The sequence below is a fragment of the Macaca nemestrina genome, chromosome 11, assembly GCF_043159975.1.
Source record: "Macaca nemestrina isolate mMacNem1 chromosome 11, mMacNem.hap1, whole genome shotgun sequence".
In the NCBI taxonomy this organism is placed as follows: Eukaryota; Metazoa; Chordata; class Mammalia; order Primates; family Cercopithecidae; genus Macaca; species Macaca nemestrina.
Window position 1 is genome coordinate 136,374,851 of NC_092135.1, and position 25,585 is coordinate 136,400,435.

General features: G+C 49.1%; 1 protein-coding gene and 1 long non-coding RNA gene across 9 annotated transcripts in view; one reads left to right on the forward strand and one right to left on the reverse strand.

Moving 5' to 3' along the window:
• Positions 1–25,585, forward strand: part of LOC105473816 (TRAF3 interacting protein 1) — a 118,323-nt gene that overhangs the window by 9,682 nt on the left and 83,056 nt on the right. For 5 of the 7 annotated variants that reach the window (XM_071073692.1, XM_071073690.1, XM_071073697.1 and 2 more), the window contains exons 1-2: positions 5,454–5,519; positions 7,379–7,474. In XM_071073692.1, coding sequence (XP_070929793.1) covers positions 5,469–5,519; positions 7,379–7,474 — 147 coding nt within the window. In that variant the 5' untranslated portion in view covers positions 5,454–5,468. Of the gene's footprint in view, positions 1–613; positions 735–5,453; positions 5,520–7,378; positions 7,475–25,585 lie in introns of those variants that run through there. The other 2 variants (XM_071073694.1, XM_071073695.1) reach the window with 2 other exon arrangements.
• LOC105473815 (uncharacterized) lies at positions 366–25,584 on the reverse strand. 2 transcript variants are annotated; one of them, XR_011610198.1, is made up of 5 exons: positions 25,450–25,584; positions 17,274–17,393; positions 3,979–4,160; positions 2,357–2,748; positions 366–1,013 (listed from the first exon to the last, which is right to left on the reverse strand). It is a non-coding gene; the product is annotated as an uncharacterized lncRNA (long non-coding RNA). The 2 variants fall into 2 exon arrangements; XR_982492.3 differs by lacking the exons at positions 366–1,013; positions 2,357–2,748; positions 3,979–4,160 and adding an exon at positions 14,703–15,069.

The window sequence follows — 25,585 nt, forward strand, 5'->3', positions numbered from 1 at the left end:
CAGTGGTAGACAGGAGAGAGCCAGTGGATAATACCCTTACCCTTTGCTGTCTGTTGGGCCAAAATCCAAGGCATGATTTTCCACTGGGCCAGGGCATTGGCATTCATAAGCAGCATGTGGACATGCTGAGTGTCTGGCTTGCCTCGTGCGGCTCATCAGGAAGCAGTGGCCAGCATGGGGATGCCTCACCTTGCCTTTTCTTCCTTTTTTCTCTACTCTCCCTGTCCTGTCCTGGGATCACACCTCCCGATAAAGCTTTCTTTCTTTTTTTTTTTTTTTCTTTTGATACAGTGTCTCCTCGCCCTGTCGCCCAGGCTCTGGAGTGCAGTGGCGCAATCTCAGCTCACTGTAAGCTCTGCCTCCTGGGTTCACGCCATTCTCCTGCCTCAGCCTCCTGAGTAGCTGGGACTACAGGCACCTGCCACCACGTCCAGCTAATTTTTTGTATTTTTAGTAGAGACGGGGTTTCACCATGTTAGCCAGGATGGCCTTGATCTCCTGACCTCGTGATCCGCCTGTCTTGTCCTCCCAAAGTGCTAGGATTACAGGCATTAGCCACCGTGCCCAGCCAAAGCTTTTGTTCTTAAGCCTGTTCCCTGGCTCTGTTTTCTAGGGAACCTAAACTAAGACACTGGATACTGAAAATGGTTTGACAAAGCAGACCCTCACTCAAGGCTTCATGTTGGAATCGATCTTCCCACCTGTCTCAGAGTCACAGGGTCTCCATACCTCTGGTAAGTGGGATTGTAATGACCAGGGGTCAGCAAACTATGGCCTGTTCTTCCATGGCTTGTAGACTAAAGGGAAAGGGAGGCAGAAAAGTCAGAGAATATGCTGCAGGCATCACACAAGGCCCACAAAGCCTGTATTACTTACTATCTGTCCTTTTACAGAAAAAGTTTGCTGACCGCCGGTGACCGCTCATCACACAGTGGCATTATGATTACTGGAGTTTTCACCTGTGGTCAGTTATGATGGGAGCAGCCAGAGAGCAAGGCACTGGGTGGTGCTTCCTGAGTGGGAGACAATGACAATGATAATAATTATGCAGAAGGGTGGTACCTTCTTATGTTGGAGCTGAACACCCGGAAGAAAGGAAACGGTGGGCTTGGGAGAGTTCATTGCCAATCTAAGACAAATTTTGAAAGCCCAAGGGCCTCACTGGCAGCTCAGGAGATTTACATCTCCTACAGCCACTGGGTAGGAGAAATCACTGTTGAAAATCGGCCAGGCACATGACTCACGCCTGTAATCCCAGCACTGTGGGAGGCCATGGCAGGGGGATTACCTAAGATCAGAAGTTCGAGACCAGCCTGGCCAACATAGTGGAAAATAAAAATTAACCATCTCTACTAAAAATACAAAAATTAGCAGGCATGGCGGCATGCGTCTGTAATCCCAGCTACTCAGGAGGCTGAGGCAGGAGAATTGCTTGAACGTGGGAGGCAGAGTTTGCAGTGAGCCAGAAAGAAAAACGAAAATCAGATCTTGAGGCTGAGTGCAGTGGCTCATATCTGTAATCCCAGCACTTTGGGAGGCCGATGGGGGCAGATCACTTGAGGTCAGGAGTTCGAGACCAGCCTGGCCAACATGGCAAAATCCCCATCTCTACCAAAAATACAAAAGCGAGCCAGGCATGGCAGTGCGTGCTTGTAATCCCAGCTACTCGGGACGCTGAGGCAGGAGAACTACTTGAATCCAGGAGGCAGAGGTTGCAGTGAGTCGAGATCACGCCACTGCACTCCAGCCTGGGCAACAAAGCAAGACTCTGTCTCAAAAAAAAAAAAAAAAAAAAGAAAGAAAGGTCTCAAATTTGATAAGGATTGAAAGCTACAAAGGAGACTAAAGTCATAGCCTTGACAGGCCTGCTACATCAGTCAGGAGCCAGATAGCGAATGGTCCTGAGACCATGGCTATGGACAATTGAGTAGATAAGCTGAGAATCTCAAACCCCCAAATTTTCAGAAGCCTTCAAGCCAACAGAAGCAATTACTTCCTCCTTGCCAGAGAACAGGTTTTTTTTTTTTTTTTTTTTTTTTTTTTTGAGACAGAGTCTCGCTCTGTTGCCCAGGCTGGAGTGCAATGGCACAATCTTGGCTCACTGCAAGGTCCACCTCCCGGGTTCATGCCATTCTCCTGCCTCAGCCTCCTGAGTAGCTGGGACTACAGGCGTCCGCCACCACGCCAGGCTAATTTTTTGTATTTTTAGTAGAGATGGGGTTTCACCTTGTTAGCTAGGATGGTCTCGATCTCCTGACCTCGTGATCCGCCCACCTCAGCCTCCCAAAGTGCTGGGATTACAGGCGTGAGCCACTGCGCCCGGCCGAGAACAGGTTGTTCTTACGGAATATCTTACCTGTGGCAGGGGTCCTGCAAGGTGTTTGTTCTCAAGACCTGCCCTCACCACTGCTCCTTGATGCCAGGCCGACATCCAGGGTCAGACTTCACCATAGCTAGAGCAGAGAGGCATATGCTCAGCTTTGGTCAGAACTGTCCTATTCTCCAAAGGAATTGCAGAGCTAATGTGTGCCAGCAGGATCTTAAGGAACACAGGTGACGCTGGTTCTTCCCAGTGTGGTGGGGGAGGAGCATAACACTAGATCGGTGGCTGGAGAATAATTCGTTGGCACAGGGGCAGTCATCTGTGATTTGGAACTCGATGCTTTGGCAAGGACACCAGGAACTGATTCCAATCATTTGTTGGGCTGACTCCAGTGGTGTGCTAGTTAATGTTTAACAATTGGCTCTCTGGAAAAATAAAAAAATAAAAAAAAGAAAGAGGAAATATGTAGCATTTATCCATTTCTGTAATGCAGATACTCCTGCATGACCCATTTCAAGCTACCACCGTGACCTCCTGTGAAAGTGGTGATGCCATCTAAGGCCACATGCATGGAGAGAAGCCCACCCTGCTTGCCCTGGGTTCAGGCCAACATGGCCAACCTAAGCAATTCCTTAGAAAACAGAGTTTGGATCTGCCCAGTTACAAGGAGAAATGGACCTCCCAACGTTCAACATCTAGAAGAATATTTTTCTAAACTCTTTGTTAAAAGATTTTAAAAGGGGCTGTTCTTACCAAATCTCAATAAGGTGTCCATTGTAAGATATTTCTCAGGGTTATTAAGACCTATGGCTTCTTATAAACTCCTTTTGCTCTAAGGCAGTTCATGGTGGAAACCAGCCACAAAAATGATAATTTTGGATTTGTAATCATTGCTATCAAGACATTGTGTGTGGTAGGGACTGGCCTTTCTGTGTTAAGCCACTCCTCCTCTTTGTGGCCTTAAAATCTACCATCAATACAAAGGAGGCAGTTGTCTGCTGAGTGAGGGCCTGGCTAGGCCAGCGTAGCTCTCCCACATATTGATGTAAATCATTAGGGTTCCAGTGAAAGATGCAGGTTCTGTCTGAGTGAAGAGAGCCAGAAGTCCAGGCTGACCTCAGCATTTCAGTCCCCAACTTATTCCAACTCTTGGGGTCAAAGGCCAAGAGGAGGTCCCACGAAATCTGGGAAGGGTTTGCACTGCTCCCGATTGTTTCCCGGATGCAGGAAGGGTGAGCGTTGTCAGCCATGGACTTGCTAGGCGTGAGACCCTGCTGATCTTCGTGCCTCATATTGGCCTGAGAAACCAAGATTTGCTATTTGGTTTGAAAAATATGAACGTACCGGCCGGGCACAGTGGCTCGCGCCTGTAATCCAACACTTTGAGAGGCTGAGGTGGGCGGATCACCTGGGGTCAGGAGTTCAAGACCAGCCTGGCTAACATGGTGAAACTCCATGTCTACTAAAAATACAAAAAATTAGCCAGGCGTGGTGGCATGCACCTGTAATCGCAGCTACTTGGGAGGCTGAGGCAGTAGAATCACTTGAACTTGGGAGGCGGAGGTTGCAGTGAGCCAAGGTTGTGTTATTGCACTGCAGCTTGGGCAATAACAACAAAACTCTGTCTCAAAAAAAAAAAAAAAAAATGAACTTACCTTATAGAGGAGGTGTATGAGTTAACAGATAGGTTTTTAGGGGTGTGCCTTCATGTCAGCGTATACTTGCAAGAAAAACCTGAAGGAATGCTCAAACTTCTACAGTGCTTGCTTTCCTCTGGGTGGTAGAATATGGTGACATCAGTTATCCTTTTTATATTTTTCAGTATCTTTCATATGTTCTATAATAAGCATTTAAAATAATTTACATAAAGTATAAATTATATGTAATATACTTTTATATATTAAATGCATTTTATAATTAGAAAACATAAATACGGAAATGCTGTAGACTATTACATATAAAATAAGAAACTTATTTTGAGCAGGATATTTCGTATCTGCTTAAAATGGCTTGCTTTGTTAATAGAGATGGAGAACCTGGGCAGTAAAAAGCAAAAGCATTAAATTTTTTGTACTGTGAAGTTATTTTTATTTGACTTCTGTTCATTTCCAGTCTTTGTCTTCAGTAATTAGATATGAGTTTCATGCCATTTTGAGCACCTGTTGCTGGAGGTTTACCAAGCTTATGTTTATCATCCAAACCTTTGTAGAGATTGTAAACAAATAAAGTAGTCTAGAGAGGAAAATTCAGATGATAAAAACAAATAAACCACAGAAAGCAACTCAACAGATACAGACCAGGCATGACTGTGAGGGCAACAAATAGCTAACATAGGAGCGTGAACACTCAGATGGGATTGAAGACATTCGATACTTGCGGGCTTTTCAGTCAAATCAGCACAAAAATGCTACAGAAAAGGTAAAACATAAAATAATGGACATTGGTATATCTGTGAAGCAAAATAAGGCAGAGGTGGCAATATTGCTAAAAGACAAAGCAAAACGTGTGCTTTTCTCGGCCGATATCCTATTCTGACAGCCATAGAAAAGAATGTGCCAATGGAAAGCCCCAGAAGGGGAAATGTAAAAGTGTCCATTTCCGTTGGGGTGGAAGGAGGAGTGTGTCTTCCTTGCTGTTTTCTCAGCTCTCCACATGGTCTTCCTGCTTTGCTTGGGTGGACTCCCGTGCTCTTTCTCACTTGGATTAAAAATAATAACAACAACTTTCTTTTTTTTTTTTTGAGACGGACTCTCGCTCTGCTGCCAGGCTGGAGTGCAGTGGCATGATCTCGGCTCAATGCAACCTTCGCCTCCCGGGTTCAAGCGATTCTCCTGCCTCAGCCTCTCGAATAGCTGGGACTACAGGCACGCACCACCACATTCAGCTGATTTTTGCAGTTTTAGTAGAGACTGGGTTTCACTGTGTTGGCCAGGATGGTCTCGATCTCTTGACATCGTGATCCACCCGCCTCGGCCTCCCAGTGTGCTAGGATTACAGGCATGAGCCACTGCACCAGGCCCCAACAACCTTCTAGGAGTGTCTGCTTCAAGGCCATGTATCTCTGAGGTGGAGACATGCCGGTGAGGCTCTTCCCGGAACCGTTGGGGCAGTGTGGAGGGGGCCCTCCTCCTGCTCAGGACGCTGGATGTCGCCCCCAGCCAGGTCATTGTGCCTTCTGGGGCAAGCGCTTGTTCAGGTGATTTGGGCCCTTCCTGCTCTGATGCCTAGAGGCGCCCAGGTTTGAACGTGGGGCTGCCCTACCAGAGCTCATGGTTCCCCATCCATGAAGATGAGGTCGGGCCCTGTGTGTCATCTGGTGCAGACACTGAGTCCTGCCACCAGGACGTCCGTCTGTGCTGGACTCACTAGAGTCCTGGCCCTCATGGGATGAGAAACGACTTTCCCTGTCCCCAGCGTTCACTTCCTGTGTCCCCTGCTTTCACTTCCTGTGTCCCCTGCTTTCACTTCCTGCTAGCGCCTGAGACCAGTGACTTGGGTCTCATGGTGCCTCCCACTCCGGTTTTCCAACTCCCATTCTTCCTCGTCCTCTCCATGTGCCTGCTCAGGACTCCTGAGTTCTCGAAAACTCAAAACTCATCACACAAGTGTCCCTCCCAGGCAACTTTTGATGGCATCCCATGACAGGGATAGTGGAGGCTTTTTTATTTCTAGGAATTAAGTTCCTGTCATCTTGGGCTACAGGTTTAGGGCTTCTCCCCAAGGCAGTTTGGAACTTACTTAAAGAAAGAACAACTTCCCCCTTCTCCCAAGGATGCACTTCACCTGATCCTGTCCAAGGCTTGTTATGGTTGTTTTTACTCTTTTCTCCCCACTTCTCCTCCCTCTCCTCAATATTCAGGATATAAAGATTTTGGGCCATATTTATCTAACTCCAGAGATGACTTTCCTTTAGGACATCCTATGTTGGCCAACAGAGTGCCGCGGCATCTGCTGCCTCATCTCGGAAGGGCTCCCTGTTGATCTGTGGGCAGAGCTTCTCCTACTGGGAATTGCCCCTCCAGGGCATTGGTGCGGAGGCCAAGGCCTGTGACACCCAGAAAAGCCGTGTCTAGCCCTGGCAGCTCTGTGCCAACAGCTGCATGACCCAGTGTAGGGGTGTGTGTGTGTGTGTGTGTGTGTGTGTGTGTGTGTGCTATCAGCAGGGACCAGCATCTTTCACTGGCATCAAAAGACTGACCCATTTTCAGCAACAATCTTTTTGCAGCCGACGAAGGCTTTGTTGGGTTTGTATAGGCGACCAGTTGAGCCGGGTTTGTGTTTTAGAGAAGTGGTGAAGTCTTAGCAGGTGGGAAGGAAGCTCGGCCATGGCTCTCCAGTGAACTCCCTCCTCCTTTCTTCTTGGAAAATTTCCAGGACCCCATCTCAAGCGTCCCCTCCCAGGACTGACTCTGGTCTGTCTCTTTGCTGGGTTAGGTAGGAGGAAGGCTAGTGGGATGCCCATTACTGATTTTTGTCATCTACTGCTCAGTCTGGATTCCCCACTCCCTCTGCTAGCACCTCTGCTGGGCTTGGTCACCCACCTGGCAGGATGACACAGACCTTCATCCCAGCTGCTACACCCTCTTCAGGCTGCAACTGCCGTGCTTGTCCATTTCCCATCAAAACCAGGCAAGAGAGTACCAAGTGATGCCCCAAAAGCCAACTGTGTGCTAAGGTTATACTTCTCCACCCCAGTTCCAGCAGCCCCTCCTGCTCTTGAGGATCAGAGCCAGTCACCCCTGCTGGGACACCAACTCCTTTCCTTGCTTGCTGCTCTTTTGGCACAGAGCCTGACGTGACCAGTGACAGTCATAGCTTATTGTCCACTGGGTCCCCTGGTGGCAGTGTTCCCCCTCTGGGGAACAGGTTTCTAGAACTGCAAAGCACAACATGGAGGGGACGAGAAGTTCAAATTCGCCAACTGGATCCCTGGAGGTCATGGTTAGGGGGCTGTTCCTGCTTCTGCTCCTGGGTTCCCAGACCCATGCATTTTATCAGGTGGAGACAGCAATTTATGATGGTCACTGATTTAGGGTATATTTTGTGTCTTAAAAGATGGAATCCCATCCTCAAAGGGTATTTTCTCCTCAGCAGAGCCAAGAAGAGGACCACTCCATCACTCACACAGATTGGCGGCATCTGAATGGCATGGTAAGGAATGGGCCCAGGGGAGCCCATGGTCATGTATCCAACACCATAGCTCCTTTGCTGTAAAGTGAGTCTTTTTGGTCCAAAGCAATGCTATGTGGTATTCTACATCCATTGATCTAACGTTCTATAAACCTCCAGATAGTGTTCATAAGGGCAGGAAAGACAAATCCACACTTGGGGTATGTCTTGGGTCACTCAAAATGAATCACTGCCTCACCTTTAGGGCAATATAATTGAGTTTAAGTCCAGTATAATCAACCTTCCACCTAGTGGCCGGTTGAGCTCCTCCCAGTGGCACTCTGCTGGGAGCTCAGCTTTGGTGTCTTGCTGTTAAGCTGGATGTTCAGCAGTTGCTGGAACTAAATCAGCCTTGGTGAGTTGGAGGCCACACTTTTGGGCCCACAACATCCTGCCTCCCGGCCACCACTGCTACTCACTGAATGGCCAATGACACAGGCAGGCTGACTCCAAATGATCAAAGCATCTTCCTACATGGCTGCTGCGTGCCTTTTCTGTGGTGGTGCTCTCGGGTGGCTGTTAGCATGGGACACAGAGACCTTCACACACATGTCCACTCCCATGGTCCTAGCTGTATGCATGACCCTTCCACTAAACTCCTGGTCCCAAACCTTTGAATTTTCCAGGCCCAGAGCAGCAACAACCGAGTCTTTTGCCACTGTCCATGAGTCTGAACATATTCTTAAGCCAAGCCACTTATCTTTCTACACAAAATGGAGAGCTGAGTGTACTGCCTAAGCATGGTGGGCAGAACAGTGGGCCCCCAAACATGCCCATGTCTGGAACCTGTACATCTGTTTTGGTACAGGGGAAAAGCAACCATATGTCATTACATTGAGGATCTTGAGATGGGAAGATTATCCTGGATTATCTGGGTGGCCCAGTGCAATCATAAATGTCCTTATAAGTGAAAGATGGAGGCCGGGTGTGTGGCTCACACCTATAATCCCAGCACTTTCGGAGACCAAGGCAGGTGGATCACCTGAGGTCAGGAGTTTGAGACCAGCCTGACCAACATGCTGAACTCCCATCTCAACTAAAAATACAAAAAAAAAAAAAATTAGCCAGGCGTGGTGGCAGGCACCTGTAATCCCAGCTGCTTGGGAGGCTGAGGCAGGAGAATCACTTGAACCCAGGAGGCAGAGGTTGCAGTGAGCCGAGATCGCACAATTGCACGCCAGCCTGGGCAACAGAGTGAGATTCTATCTCAAAAAAAAAAAAAAAAGTGAAAGAGGGAGCCAGGAGGGCCAAAGTCCGAGAAGGAGGTGTGGCCATAGAAACAGACGTTAGAATGATATCGTTTCTGGAAAGGGTGCATGAGCCCGGGAATGCAGGTAGCTTCTAGAAGCCAAAAAAGGAAATGAAATGGATTGTTCCCTAGAGCCTCCAGAAGGAATATACCCTTGACAACACCTTGACTTCAGCCCAATAAGACCAAGTTTCAGCTCTGACCTCCAGAATTGTAAGAGATTCCATTTGTGTTGTTTTAAACTCCTACGTTTTTGGAAATTGGTTACAGCAGCAACGGTGAACTAATACACCAAGTTTCTGTCCATAGGGAGATTGGGAGAGGCAGTCTCTCAGCACTGGCTTTCAGGGAGGCCCCTGAGTGAGGCTACGGTGCAGCAGCTATCTATTTGTAGGCATTTTTTTGCATCCCACACTGAGCCAACCCATGCATGAACCAAGCTCGGCCTATTTCTTCCTCCATTAGGTGGTCATAAGTGACACCACCACCCAACACAGCAGTGATGAAGGTGAGGGACCTCCAGTGGTGCAACAGAGGCAGATGATAGGAGGGTGTTGTGCAGTTTATCTGTGGCTCTGGCCCTGCACAGGCCCAGTGCTGAATGTGCCTTTTCATCTTATCACAGATTTCTGTTGAGTATGCCTGACCTACGCCCTGGAGGCTCTGGCAGAGCCTGGCTCAAGGCGGGCAGGTCTAGTGGTGTGATCACCGCTTGGTGTCTCCTGCTCTGCTAGGGTGCAGAGGCATACCAGCATTTCTCTTCCTTTGCTACAGATAGCGTGGCCTTGCTCCAGAACCCCCGGCATCCAGGTTGTGATTCTCCCACTGGGGCTTTGCTATGAAGTTATCACAAACTCAGAGGTTTAAAGCAACATGGCATCTTTTCCACCATAGGTACCTCTAGAACCATAGAATCTTCCAGATCATTTGGCCTAATTTGCTGGGCTGCTAACACCATAGCCTGCTGCAGAGTTCTTCCCTGCGCTGGGCCTCACTCAGATCTGGCAGCCTTTCACACCACCTGGTAAATGTGACCACACAGTATTCCCAAGTGTGGCATGTGCTGCCTCCAGAACACACAGAGGCAACCAGTCATCGTGGTCCTTCTTAGTGGTGGGAAGCACACAATGTAGTCCTCCCTTCACTGTGGAGATGCCTGTTATGCTCCAATCGCTGGGCCCCTACAAACTTCACCGATGCACAGACCCCTGGATCTCCACAGGGTTTCTCTCCCACTCTCTGCAGCACATACACCTTACTAAGGCCTCTGAGGTTTCTCCTCGTCAATCTGGTCATCCAGTTTAATTAATATGATATCAGTATACTGAACCAATGCAGCAGTGTGCAGTGTCTGGTCCATCTAGACTGTATTAGGAAAGAGGGAAAAGAGTTAATATGGCCCTGGGGTGAGACAATCAGTGTGTATTCTTCTCCTTTTTTTTTTTTTTTCCCACACAGAGTCTCAATCTGTTGCCCAGGTTGGAGTGCAGTGGTGCGATCTCGGCTCACTGCAACCTCTGCCTCCCAGGTTCGAGCGATTCTCCTGCCTCAGCCTCCTGAGTAGCTGGGATTACAAGTGCCCACCACCATGCCTGGCTAATTTTTTGTATTTTTAGTAGAGACGGGGTTTCACCATGTTGGCCAGGTTGGTCTCAAACTCATGACCTCAGGTGATCTGGTGATCTGCCCATCTCAGACCCAAAGTGCTGGGATTATAGGTGTGAGCCACCGCGCCCGGCCAGCGTGTACCCTTATCCATCCCAATGAATGTAAGAGGCTTCTGTTTCTCCTCTTAAGTAGGGATGGAAATGAATGTATTGGCTTCCTACCATGGACTTGAGACTGTGTTGACCTGCTCTAGCAAAGACACCATGATTGGGGCTCCTATTTCTTTGGGTTTGCAGTATTCCACTGTCAGTCTCCAGGATCCATCTGGTTTTTGCAGGGGTTTGACTAACGAAATGACTCTATAACGGGGACAAAGCATCCTTCAGGTTTTAACAGTGGAATAGATTTGTCCCTTATAGTTGCTGTAACTCTCTTCGGCACGCAATACTGGTTTTTATTTACCGTCTTGGCTGGGGGTGGGGCAGTGTCAGGGATTCCCACTCAGCTTCCCACGTCTATAGCTCTTATTCCACAATTCCAAGTATCTGGCCAACATGGGGGTTACCCCGTATACCAAGTGTGTCCACTTCAATCACGCATTTGAGGGCTTGGGAAATGACCACCAGGCAGCTCCGTGGACCCTGTGGACCTACCAGAACCCAAAGCTGGGCCAGGACTCTTATCACCTGACCCATATGCCCTCCTTTAACAGGAGTCAAGATGATGCTCCATGTCCCCAGGATTCTGCATGCAACAGTCCTTGAAATGTCTCTGTGTTCTCCCTCCCTGTGCAGAGTTGTGGAATGAGTGGCCTTGAGTTTCTTTGGGGAAGGACTGTGGGGGGAGATTTTGGCTCCATGCACCGGCAGTGATGTTGGGAACCTGGCCTTTCAATGAGTTCTAGGTCTGAAACCAGGCAAGGGATTGTAGTGGCGGATTGGGGTAGCCACTCTCAGCCTCCTGCTCATCCGTGTTTGATTTCTTTTAGTTTTGTAAGCTCAGTCACGCCCTTGCTGACTGCCCATCCACCTGGTCCCTAGGAACATTTTGTTCTATTATCCAGCTTCATAGCTCTCTGCACGTCAGGTCTTCCTAGTTACCACTCTGACCTTGCCACTCTTGGCCATAAAAACCAATATTGCGGCCGGGCGCGGTGGCTCAAGCCTGTAATCCCAGCACTTTGGGAGGCCGAGGTGGGCGGATCACAAGGTCAGGAGGTCGAGACCACAGTGAAACCCCGTCTCTACTAAAAATACAAAAAATTAGCCGGGCGCGGTGGCGGGCGCCTGTAGTCCCAGCTACTCAGGAGGCTGAGGCAGGAGAATGGCGTGAACCCAGGAGGCGGAGCTTGCAGTGAGCCGAGATCGTGCCACTGCACTCCAGCCTGGGCAACAGCGTGAGACTCCGTCTCAAAAAAAAAAAAAAAAAAAAAAAAAAAAAAAAAAACCAATATTGCCTGCCAAATATTGTTGCTTTGGTAAATGAAGTGACCTGTGAGCCCTCTCACGGGACACAGTGGGCTGGTAGGTTTGCTGGCCCAACATCATGTATGCACTCTAGTAGGCTCATTTCCCCACCATCTTCCATGGTGGGGCTGGCAGTTTTCCTTCACTTAAGGCCATAGCTCTTTGCAGGCGTCCAAGAGCCATTCTAACAACACATTAGCACTGTCTCCCTGGGGCCCAGCCGGGGTCACAAGCTTCTCTCACGGAAAGTCCTCCCACATTCATCAACTCTTATCCGTCTTTATATTCTATCCCCTGCTGGGTCCAGCACTCTTGGGATGCAGTCCTGGATGTGCTCTCCTGGATTTTGCTGGTCCATGCTAGGCAGATCCTGTAGCTCCTTCAGAACAGAGTCCCTTCCTCCCTTAGCAGGCCAGCATGTCCTAGCTAGGTTATGTTGTTATTTGACCCCCATGATTGGTCTGGTGTCAGGAGGAGGATATTGGCATAGATCCTGAAAAATGCATGTGTTGTCTTGCAAGGCAGACATCTCTTTCTCTCTCTCCCCACTGCCCCCCAACTATAACACACATATTCTCTCTATATAAAACACTTCAAGAAAGGGGGTGCTAGCCTTTAGCAGGAGCAGTGGGCCACCTCTGTAGGCGCAGATGGTTCGGGAGAATCTGGGGATTCTAGTTCTTTTGTTTGTTTTTGTTTTTGAGACAGTGGTTTCTCACGCCCACCCTGGGGGCTTCAGTTCAGCTGGTCGGTGGTGATTCAGCTCTGAAATCTCAATTTAGGGTCCATTTCCTCAGACCACTTCTGAGAGCAACTCTCTTGGGTAGAGATCTCTGGGAAACTGGGTTTGCACCCCCAACTCCATCAGTCCTTGAATGGGGGTGCCTGTAGGGAGCGGAGGGCACAGCAGGCCCCTTTGGCTAAGTCTCCCCAGAAGGGAACCTGGCTGTGAGCCCACAGGGAGCACTGCTCCTGGCAGCTGGGGCAGCGTGGGCCTCAGCCCTGAGTGGCACAGCACCCACCACAGGGGCCAAGGCCGCCATAGCTGAGAGGGTCACTCCTTTTTTTTTTTTTTTTTTGAGATGGAGTCTTGCTCTGTCTTCTAGGCTGGAGTGCAGTGGCATGATCTGGGCTCACTGCAAGCTCTGCTTCCCAGGTTCACGCCATTCTTCTGCCTCAGCCTCTGAGTACCTGGGACTACAGGTGCCCACCACCACGCTTGGCTAATTTTTTGTATTTCTAGTAGAGACGCGGTTTCACCATGTTAGCCAGGATGGTCTTGATCTCCTGACCTCGTGATCCGTCCGCCTCGCCCCCTCCCCGAGTGCTGGGATTACAGGCATAAGCCACCGCGCCCAGCCAGGTTTTGTTTCTGGCGCCCGGCCACGCCACTCCTTTTTAAAGACTTCCTCCTTCAGGCACCCAAACGTTCATGCAGCCAGTATTCATGGGGTGCCCCGAGGAGACATATGGACCGTGTCCCAGCCTTCTGGGACCTTGAGCAGTAGCTGGGGAGAGTCATGCCCTTGTTTAAGCATGGGCCAGGGGGAGCTGGACAGCACTGCTGGAGGTTGGAGGAGGACCCCTGGGGTCAGTAGGAGCCAACTGCAGGCTTTCAGGTAGTGGCAGCTGGGATATTTCAGGTTGCAGGGTTCAGTCAATTAACCTTCAACAAAAGTGCCAAGACGCCAGACGTGGTGGCTCACACCTGTAATTTTGGTACTTTAGGAGGCTGAGGTGAGAGGATAGCTTGACCCCAGGAGTTTCAGAGTAGCTTAGACAATATAGCAACATCCTATCTCTACAAAAAAATTTAAAAATTAGCTGATGGCCAGGCGCAGTGGCTCACGCTTGTGATCCCAGCATTTTGGGAGGCTGAGGCAGGTGAATCATTTGAGATCAGGAGTTTGAGACCAGCCTGGCCAACTTGGCAAAACCCTGTCTCTACGAAAAATACAAAAAAATTAGCCGGGCGTGGTGGAGCATGCCTGTAGTCCCAGCTACTCGGGAGACTGAGGCAGGAGAATCGCTTAAACCTGGGAAATGGAGGTTGCAGTGAGCCGAGATCGCACTACTGCACTCCAGCCTGAGCAACAGAGCGAGACTTCGTCCCAAAAACAAACAGACAAAAAATTATCTGAGCATGGTGGCACACGCCTGTAATTCCAGCTACTCCAGAGGCTGTGGTATGAGGATTGCTTGAGCCCAGGAACTTGGGGTTACAGTGAGCTATGATCATGTCATTGCACTCCAGCCTTGGACGCAGGGCAAGTGACACTCTGCCTCAGGAAAAAAAAAAAAAAAAGAAAAATGCCAAGAGCACACAATGGGGAAATGATGATTTCTTCAATAAATGGTGTTGGGAGAACTAGATCCATATGCAAAAGAATGAAACCAGACCCTCATCTTGCACCACATACAAAAACCAACTCAAAATGATTAAAGACTTAAATGTCAGACCCCAAACTATAAAACCCTAGAAGAAAACGTAGGGAAAAACCTTTGCGACAGTAGTCTGGGCAATGATTTTTGACTATGACCCCAAAAGTACAGGCAGTGAAAGCAGAAACAGACAAATGGGATAATATCAAACTAAAAAGATAATATCTGCAGAGCAAAGGAAACAATCAGCAGAGTGAAGAGACAATGAGCAGAATGGGAGAAAATATTTGCAAACCATACATCTGATAAATGTTAAATCCAAAGTATATAAAGAACTCAAACAAGTCCATGGCAAGGAGAGCAAATAACCCAATTCAAAAATAGGCAAAGGACCCGAATAGGCATTTCTCAAAAGAAGGTACACAAATCAATGGCCAACAGGCATATGATGAAAAGAAACCAGGCACATTCCTCCATATATCTCCCAACTTCCTGAGCCCAGCACAAACACAACCCACCATATATCACTCTCAACTTCCTGAGCCCAGCACAAACACATTCCTCCATCTCTCTCTCAACTTTAGAAAAACACCACCTGGGAAATCTCCGATAAGGGCACAGCGGGAACCAATAAAAAACGCTAAATGTATAATGTTAACCAATTGTAATGTTGTAACCAAAAGAATTCCCTTGTTCCCCTGTAACTTTACATATCCTGTTTACATCGGGCTATAAAAAGCAAGCACTCGCATTGTTCGGGGCCCTCTTGTATGCTGTGGAATGGAGGGGCCAAGTTCGAACTTGCAGTAAAAGATCCTTGCCGCTTGGCTTTGACTCTGGACTCTGGTGGTCTTCTTTGGGGAACAAACGGTCTGGGTATAACAATGAAAGAATGTTCAGTATTACCAATCATCAGGAAAAGGCAAATAAAAACCACAAGGCATTGTCATCTCACAGAAAGTTATGATCAGAGAGACAAAGGATTACAATGTTGGTGAGGATATGGGGAAAGGGAACCCCAAACACTGTTGATGGGGATGGGAATTAGTGCAGCCATTACTGAAAACAATATAAAGATTCCTCAAATAACTACAAACAGAACTACCTTATTTTATTTATGTATTTATTTATTTTTGAGACCAAGTCTTTTTTGCCCAGGCTGGAATGCAGTGGCGTGATCTCAGCTCACTGCAACCTCCATCTCCTGATTTTGAGTGATTCTCCTGCCTCAGCCTCCCGAGTAGCTGGGACTACAGGCACATGCCACCATGGCTGGCTAATTTTTGTATTTTTAGTAGAGACGGGGTTTCACTACATTGGCCAGGCTGGTCTCAAACTTTGGACCTCAAGTAATCTACCCGCCTCAGCCTCCCAAAGTGCTGGGATTATAGGCATGAGCCACTGCGCCTGGCCAAAAAATAGAACTACCTTATGATCCAGCAGTCCCACTTCTGGGTAGATGCCTGAAGGATATGAAATCAGTATGTCAAAGAGGTAATTGAACTCCCATGGTCATCCCAGCATTATTCACAATGGCCAAGACATGGTAGGAACCTAAGTGTCCATTAGCACATAAATGGAATACAGAAAATGTGGGATTTACGCACCATGGAATATGAGTCAGCCTTAAAGAGGAAAATTCTGCCATTTTCTTGGATGGATGAACATAGAGGACATTATGTTAAATGAAATAAGCCGGCCAGGCGCAGTGGCTCACACCTGTAATCCCAGCACTTTGGGAGGCTGAGGCGGGTGGATGACTTGAGGTCAGGAGTTCAAGACCAGCCTGGCCAACATGGTGAAACCCCATCTCTACTAAAAATACAAAAATTAGCCAGCCGTGGTGGTGGGCACCTGTAATCCAAGCTACTTGGGAGGCTGAGGCAGGAGAATCGCTTAAACCCAGGAGGCAGAAGTTGCAGTGAGCTGAGATCACACCACTGCACTCCAGCCTGGGTGACAGAGCAAGACTCCGTGTCAAAAAACAAAAAAAAGATAAGAAAGAAGGAAATAAACCAGGCACAAAAGACAAATATTGCATGATCTCAATTCATATGTGGAATCCAAAGTTGAACTCACAGAAGCAGAGAGTAGAATGGTGGTTGCCAGGGACTGGGGAGTGCTTGTGTGTATGAGATGTGGATATGTTGGTTAAAGGGTACAACGTTTTAGTTGGGCAGGCTGAGTAAATCCTGGAGATTAATGTATAGCATGGTAACTGTAGTTAGCAATAATGTATTAATTATATACTTGAAAATTGCTGAGAGAGATCTTACATGGTCTCACTGCAAAAAAAGATAAGTAGGAGAGGAAATGGATATATTAATTTGCTTCTTGGCCGGGCGCGGTGGCTCAAGCCTGTAATCCCAGCACTTTGGGAGTCCGAGATGGGCGGATCACGAGGTCAGGAGATCGAGAGACGATCCCGGCTAACACAGTGAAACCCCGTCTCTACTAAAAAATACAAAAAAATAGCCGGGCGAGGTGGCGGGCGCCTGTAGTCCCAGCTACTCGGGAGGCTGAGGCAGGAGAATGGCGTGAACCCGGGAGGCGGAGCTTGCAGTGAGCTGAGATCTGGCCACTGCACTCCAGCCTGGGTGACAGAGCAAGACTCCGTCTCAAAAAAAAAAAAAAAAAAAAAAAAATTTGCTTCTTTTAATTATTTCACAATCTATATGTAAATGAAAACATCATTTTGTACACTGTAAATATATACAATTTTTATTTTTTTTATTTGCCAGTTATACCTTTGTAAAGCTGCAGGGAAGGGGAAGAAAAAATAAATAACATGGCAAAAATATAAAACTAAAGTACAAAAGTAAAATGTGCTCTGTGTAACTTAATCAGTGTGGAGAATATCTACCAGGAGTATAATTAGGGGCTCCCTTGAGACACCCGAAAACCTCCTACCCATGGTGGCCTCTCTTCTCAGATGTGCTTGGGGCCTGTGGTGTGCAGGATCCCCCAGCTCCACCCTCCTGGTGTCATCTTTGCATTGCCTGGGGCAAAGGAAGGGTGTCCTGGGCTGCCTGGGGAGGCAGAATCTTCCACCCCTCACCCAAGAGTGGCTACTTACCAGCAGAGCTTAAGATTGTTGGGAAATCGGCATGGGTAGCTCACGGGCCTTTGATGGATGATGGGATCCAGGCCCCTGCCCCTTCAAAGTCATGGGACCCTCCTGGAAGGGCCTGAGGGCCTGCAAGAGGGAGGGTAGTGAATCTTTCCCTTGCACTGTCCATGGTGGAGAGTTCCAACTATTATGGTCTGCTTGCTATGTATTGCACCCCCATACTCTTTGTGGGACCCAGCGGGCCGTCCAGCTTGCACAAGGCAGACATAAAGATTCAGTACCAGGCCGGGCTCGGTGGCTCAAGCCTGTCATCCCAGCACTTCGGGAGGCTGAGACGGGCGGATCACGAGGTCAGGAGATTGAGACCATCCTGGCTAACACGGTGAAACCCCGTCTCTACAAAAAAATACAAAAAAAAAAAAAAAAAAAACTAGCCGGGCGAGGTGGCGGGCGCCTGTAGTCCCAGCTACTCGGGAGGCTGAGGCAGGAGAATGGCGTGAATCCGGGAGGCGGAGCTTGCAGTGAGCTGAGATCCGGCCACTGCACTCCAGCCTGGCAACAGAGTGAGACTCCGTCTCAAAAAAAAAAAAAAAAAAAAAAAAAAAAAAAAAAAGATTCAGTACCGGGGGTGGGGGTGAGAATATCTGAGCTGGATTTCAGAAAGGTGGGGGACTTTCTTTTGTACCACAAGCTGGGGAAGCAGATGCGGCAGTTACAGGAAAGACTTCCTGCTTGTGATGGAACTCTGTTTCTCCTGGGCCTCTTGGGCCTAGTTCCCCTCTCTCCGCCCAGTGGACATGCATTTGCTCCATAGCAACCCCCCCACCCCACTCCTTGTGGATCCAGGGCTGGTGAGCCCATCCGCAGCTCTGCACTTCTCCTCTGACCTGGTATCTGCTCCCCAGCCCTTCCCAAAGCCTGACCCACATCTTGGGCTCTTGGTAGAAATGGAGTTCAGGGTGGGGCTAAGTCAGCCTCCCCAGGCCTTTGTCTCTGGGAATGTCTGCCTCCCGGCGAGGTGAGGCAGGGCCTGGAAGACACATTGGAAGCTTTGTGGCTTCTCTCTCCCGGGGAGAGTCAGGGCCATGGTTATCATTCATTCAGAAACTGTTTATTTCAAAAGCATCTCCTGCCAGCCTTTTATGTTTCCAACACTTTCTTTGTTGTGATTTTCTATAGTTGTTTAATCAATTATCTATTTTTTTTTTTTATGAATGACTCTTTTATGTTCTCTGCCTTTCCCTCTGATGCTTTTAGGACTCTGAGAAGCTTAGGGGTAATTTAAGGTACATTGTCCCTCCAGCTGGTACCTGGTCTGGAGCCTTCAGAACTGGAGGCTTCAGACTGCCCTCTGCACCCTCCTGCCCTGGGAGGCCCTGGTTGCAGGTCTTTTATTTGCAGTCAGGAATCCTTAGCTACCTCTTCTTAGGCCTGCTTTCCAAGCACCCCGGATACGCATCCATCCTCCCTCTGTGCGGAGATTGAGGACTCACCTCGAGGCAGTGTTGGGGCCTCGGGAGATACAGCGTGTGGCATGGAAGAGAGCCCATGGTCCCCAAACACTGCACTGTCCAGGGACCCATGTCCACTCCCTGGCCACCTCCCCACCCCGCGCGCGTCCACTCCCTGGCCACCTCCCCACCCCGCGCGCGTCCACTCCCTGGCCACCTCCCCACCCCGCGCGCGTCCGCTCCCTGGCCACCTCCCCACCCCGCGCGCGTCCGCTCCCTGGCCGCCTCCCCACCCCGCGCGCGTCCGCTCCCTGGCCGCCTCCCCACCCCGCGCGTGTCCGCTCCCTGGCCGCCTCCCCACCCCGTGTGTGTCCGCTCCCTGGCCACCGCCCCTCCATGCCTGTCCACTCCCTGGCCACCTCCCCCCTCCATAAGGATCTCGGTGGGACCGGGTGACTCTGCTCCCTTGTCCCAGGTCTTCTTAGAGCTCCTGATGCCCAGGTGGGCAGGAGGGTCTCCGATGGCTCACAGTTCCAAACAGCCAGGCCTTGTGCCCTCAAGGCCCCCACAAAGCCTTGGCCCACACGGTTCCTGCTCTCCATAGGCTGGGGGAGAGATAGGAACCAGCTTCCCCTTTGGGCAGCATTGGCTCAGGGTCCTTGGCAGAACCTCAGGGGCCCGAGGGTTCTCCAGGCCACACCTACCTCTCCCACCACACAGGCAGGCCACTGTCAGACAAGCAGGTTTCTGGCCATCAGGCCCACAGGATACTGCCCCCATGGGACTTTCTGGGGTGGGGGCTGGGGAGCTCTGCTCTTGGGAACAGTGTTCGGAAGGCAGGGCGCTTGGGGTCTGGGTGCTCCTTCCACCACTCCTCAGGCTGACCCCAGCCAGCTCAAAGCTCAGAGAGGGATGGGCCCTTGCAGGAGCCTCTTGGCTCCCAGCTTGGCCATGGTGGGCAGATCAGGGAAGGCGGCCCAGCCAGGCTTCCTCCAGTTTGGGAGGACACTCCTGCTTTCAGCCACCACAGCATCACCTGCATTTGGTGCAGCACCCCTGAGGGCCTCCCTGTTGTCCTGTGAAGATGATCACCCTCTCTGTAACACCTGGGAGCAGGAGGCTGCTGCAGCCTTGTCTAGGGGCTTCATCGTTTCAGAGCTTTAGGCCAGCCTCTGTGAAATGAGGGCCCAGTCATGAAGGAGTACAGTCTCATCATGCTCCTTCCCTATAAAAACTTTCAGGGAGGCCTAAGGAGGGGTTGGATGGTGGGCAGGAAAGGTGGAATGAAGGAATGAAGGGAGCTAACACCATTCTCCATGTTCAGGGGAAGTGTTAGTTTCACTGGGTGGGGGATGTTTGCAAATGACAGGGCAGTATGGAAATTGTTTTGTTTTTCTTTTTTTTTTTTTTTTTGAGACAGAGTCTCGCTCTGTCACCCAGGCTGGGGTGCAGTGGCCGGATCTCAGCTCATTGCAAGCTCCGCCTCCCGGATTCACGCCATTCTCCTGCCTCAGCCTCCCGAGTAGCTGGGACTACAGGCGCCCGCCACCTCGCCCGGCTAGTTTTTTGTATATTTTAGTAGAGACGGGGTTTCACCATGTTAGCCAGGATGGTCTCGATCTCCTGACCTCGTGATCCGCCCGTCTCGGCCTCCCAAAGTGCTGGGATTACAGGCTTGAGCCACCGCGCCCGGCCTGTTTTGTTTTTCTTTATGGGGTTTGATGAACTGTTTAATTAATGCTTGTTCTTGGGAAGGAGGTATGTGTGTGATAAGGACGCGTGTGGACAATCAGGAGAAGGACGGGAATTTGGGAGCCCTAGAAGGAGCGTGATTCAGTGATTCAGTGTCCACTGTCACCCTGGACTATTCCAAGGGACTGTAGTGCCAAATGTCACAGTGGACTGTCCTGCTGAGGTCCTTGGGATGGTGTGAGTCTGGACTGGAGACCACATACTCTGGGAAGTATGGTGCTGAGAGAAAGGGGATGCATGGAAAACCACAAAAGCTTCTGTGGGTTGGGAGTGGAGTTTCCAGAGTCAGGAAGGTTTCATGAGGCAGGGGTCAGAGGCTGGTGGTGCTCTGGCCAAGGAGCAGGGCTATAAACAGAGAGGAGCCAAGATGGAATCCCTCTGAGGGTGAAACTCCTTGGGGGCTTGTTTCCCCCAGGGAGCATGGGATGGGTCTACATGATGAGTGTCGTTAAATTCCCTCCACTCTCTCTTAGGTGTCCCCAGCCTCTCGGCCGAGTCTCACACAGCCAACCCACCTGCAAGGTGCAGTACAGGAGGAAGGGAGGCCGACAGTTAGAAGGGGATGAGCCCTGGCGCCTTTCATCTGGCCTCTGTCTAGGTGACCAAAGCTCACTTGGTCCTGGATATAGTTAGCAGCATGAGGAGTGATGTTCCTAGGACCAGTGGACAGCATGGACATTGCCTCCTAGAAGGTCTTAATTCCCCATTAAATCCCCAGCACCCAGACAGTAATCCATACATAGCAGTGATTCAGTAAATGCTTGAATGATACTTGATGGGGTATCTTCACTAGAGATATATGAATATTTAGCAAGGGCAGGGAAATATGCTCAAAATCACTAATCACTACAGAAATCTAAATAGGTACCATAACAAGACACCATTCCACACCCATAGAAAGACGAACGTTAAAAAAGACTGACAGGGGCCAGGCGCTGTGGCTCACGCCTGTAATCCCAGCACTTTGGGAAGCCAAGGGGGGCGGATCACGAGGTCAGGAGATTGAGACCATCCTCGCCAACATGGTGAAACACTGTCTCTACTAAAAAATACAAAAAATTATCTGGGCGTGGTGGCAGGCCCCTGTAGTGCCAGCTACTTGGGAGGCTGAGGCAGGAGAATGGCATGAACCTGGGAGGCGGAGCTTGCAGTGAGCTGAGATGGCGCCACTGCACTCCAGCCTGGGCGACAGAGCAAGACTCCGTCTCGGGGTGCGAGGGTACGGGGGAAAGACTGACAGCCTGGGCGCAGTGGCTCATGCCTGTAATCCCAGCACTTTAGGAGGCCAAGGCAGGCAGATCACCTGAGGTCAGGAGTTTGAGACCAGCCTGGCCAACATGGTGAAACCCCGTTTCTACTGAAAATACAAAAAACGGGCATAATGGCAGGTGCCTGTAATCCCAGTTACTCAGGAGGCTGAAGCAGGAGAATCATTTGAACCTGGGAGATGGAGGTTGCAGTAAGCTGAGATCATGCCACTGCACTCCAGCCTAGGCAACAGAGCAACACTCCATCTCAGAAAAAAAAAAAAAAAAAGAAGAAGAAGCAGAAGAAAAACAAAAAGACTGACAATACCAAATGTTGGCAGGGATATGGAGCAATTTGGGATTCAATATATTGCTGGTGGGAATGAATGATGATGCAGCCACTTTAAAAACAGTATGGTAGTATTTGTAAAGTTAAACATATTCTTACCATACAACCCAACAATTCCAATACAAGAGAAATGAAAACTTTCACAAAGACCTGTAAGTGAATGGTCATAGCAGCATTTTTTTTTTTTTTTTTTGAGACAGAGTCTCACTTTGTCACCCAAGCTGGAGTTCGGTGACATGATCTCAGCTCACTGCAAACTCTGCCTCCTGGATTCAAACATTTCTCATGCCTCAGTCTCCTGAGTAGCTAGAATTACAGGTGCACACCACCATGACTGGCTAATTTTTGTATTTTTAGTAGAGACGGGGTTTCACCATGTTGGCCAGGCTGGTCCTGAATCCCTGACCTCAAGTGATCTGCCGACTTCGGCCTCCGGAAGTGCTGGGATTACAGGTGTGAACCACCGTGCCTGGCCAGCAGCATTATTCATAAAAAATAAAAAACTGAAAGCAACCCAAATGTCCATTAACTGATGAATAAACAAATTATACTGTGGAATACCATTCAGCCCACAAAAAGAATGGGATATTAATATACATGTAACAATATGAATGAATCTCAAAAATATTATAAGAGAAATAATGAAATACAAAAGACTAGGTACTGTATGATTCCCTTTATGTGAAATTCTAGCCTGGCGCGGTGGCTCATGCCTGCAATTCCAGCACTTTGGGAGGCCGAGGCGGGTGGATCATGATGTCAGGAGATTGAGACCATCCTGGCTAACACGGTGAAACCCCGTCTCTACTAAAAATACAAAAAATTAGCTGGGCGTGGTGGTGGGTGCCTGTAGTCCCAGCTACTCGGGAGGCTGAGGCAGGAGAATGGCATGAACCCAGGAGGCGGAGCTTGCAGTGAGCCGAGATCGCGCCACTGCACTCTAGCCTGGGTGACAGAGCGAGACTCCGTCTCAAAAAAAAAAAAAAAAAAAAGAAATTCTAGAAGAGGCAAAATTATAATGACAGAAACCAGATTAGTGGCTGCCTGGGGCCAGGGTGGGGAAGGAGATGGGCTGCAAATAAGCAGCAAGAAATGTTGTAGGGTGCAGGGACTGTTCTATATTTTGATTGTGGTGGTGGTAACATAATTGTATATAATTACCAAAATGTATCAACCTGCACACTTAACAGCTATGAATATTATTGTATGTAAATAATAAAATATAAATTTTAGGTAAAAGAGACCCCCACATCTAGATATACCATGTGCAAACTTCTGGCAAACCAATAATAAAAATAAAATCTTGAAGGCAGCCAGAAACAATAGACAAAAGAACAAAGAATTACAGAGGACTTTTATTCAGAAACTATGCAAGCCAGAAGTCAATGGAGTAACATCCTTAAAGTACTGAAAAACAAAAACAAAAACCGTCAATCTAAAATTCTATACTTTTTGTTTTTGTTTGTTTTGTTTTTTAAAGACAGAGTCTTGCTCTGTTGCCCAGGCTGGAGTGCAGTGATGCGATCTTGGCTCACTGCAACCTCCACCCCCTGGGTTCAAGCAATTCTTGTGCTTCTGCCTTCCAAGTAGCTGGGGTTACAGGCACACACCACCATGCCTAGCTAATTTTTATACTTTTAGTAGAGACAGGGTTTCACCATGTTGGCCAGGCTGGTCTCAAACTCCTGACCTTAAGTGATCTGCCTGCCTCAGCCTCCCAAAGTGCTGGGGTTATAGGCATGAGCCACTGCACCCCTAGAATTCTTTTTTTTGAGATGGAGTCTCACTCTGTCACCCAGGCTGGAGTGCAGTGGTGTGATCTCGGCTCACTGCAACCTCTGTCTCCTGGGTTCAAGCGATTCTCCTGCCTCAGCCTCCCTAGTAGCTGGGATTACAGTTGCCCGCCTCTACACCCAGCTAATATTTTGTATTTTTAGTAGAGATGGGGTTTCACCATGTTGGTTAGGCTGGTCTCGAACTCCTGACCTCAGGTGATCCACCTGCCTCGGCCTCCCAACCCTAGAATTCTGTACTTCTATGCTTAATAAATATTTGTGGCTGAATTTATTGGAGGTGGTTATAGGGGGACATGGAAGGAAAACTATAAAAATGCAATTTAGTATTTGTTGATAAACCACACAGCCTGGCTGGCATTGAAATTGGTTGTCTGTATAACTTTTCCATTACCAGCTGAACTGTGCTAGAAGAAATATTAAAGGAGGTTCTTCAGACAGGAGGGGTATGACACCAGATGGAGATTTAGATCTCCACAAAAAATGAGGAGCCCTGAAAATGGTAAAAATGAAGGTCAATTAAAAAGTTATAATGGGGGCGGTCGCGCACGCCTGTAATACCAGCACTTTGGGACGCCGATGCGGGCAGATTGCCTGAGGTCAGGAGTTCCAGACCAGCCTGGCCAACATGGTGAAACCCTGTCTCTACTAATAATACAAAAGCGAGGCTGGTGTGGTGTCTGGGGCCTGAAGACCCAGCTACTCAGGAGGCTGAGGCAGGAGAATCACTTGAACCTGGGAGGTGGAGGTTGCAGTGAGCCAAGATCGGGCCACTGCACTCCAGCCTGGAGGACAGTCAGACTCCATCTCAAAACAAACAAACAAACAAACAAACAAAAAAGGCTGGGCGCGATAGCTCAAGCCTGTAATCCTAGCACTTTGGGAGGCCGAGGCGGGCGGATCGCGAGGTCAGGAGATCGAGACCATCCTGACTAACAATGGCGAAACCCGTCTCTACTAAAAATACAAAAAAAAAAAAAAAAAAAAAAAAAAGAATTAGCCGGGCGAGGTGGCAGGCGCCTGTAGTCCCAGCTACTCCAGAGGCTGAGGCAGGAGAATGGCGTGAACCCAGGAGACGGAGCTTGCAGTGAGCCGAGATAGTGCCACTGCACTCAAGCCTGGGCGACAGAGCGAGACAACGCCTCAAAAAAAAAAAAAAAAAAAAAGTTATAACGGTGTTCATAAGAAGAACTACAGACCCCAGAGCTCTCAAATCGCTGGAAGGACTTCTGCGGTGGGCCTGTGCATGATGCACAGAGGACAGGTGGGAAAGAATCACAGACACCTAGTAAGACAACAGGGCATGGCTTTGTCCCGGTTTCAGAGCACCGACACAACATTTAGTCACCATTTACCTTCCTGGGAGGTAGATTAGGCAGGGGGCACACTAGCCCTGCTTTGTAGGAACAGAAGTAGAGTCTCAGAGAAAACAAGTGACTTGCCCAAGAAGCCTTATTAAGTACCAGCCAGGACAGTGTATTTTCTATTCCGTGTGTTTTGGGATAACTTAGTACCGTCCCCTCCGATGAACCAGTGCCTGCAAAAGCCCTTGAGATCTGGGAAACAGGAGGCACAGATCTTGGAGTTTACCTTGCTCTTAATCAGTCCTCAGGCAGTCGCCTCTAACGCGAGCGAATACCCGCTTCCCGAGACCGTCAATGGGCAGAGGAGGGGCCAGGCGCCGGATCCCAGATCCCCTTTCCCCGCCCCGCCGCGCCACGCCTGC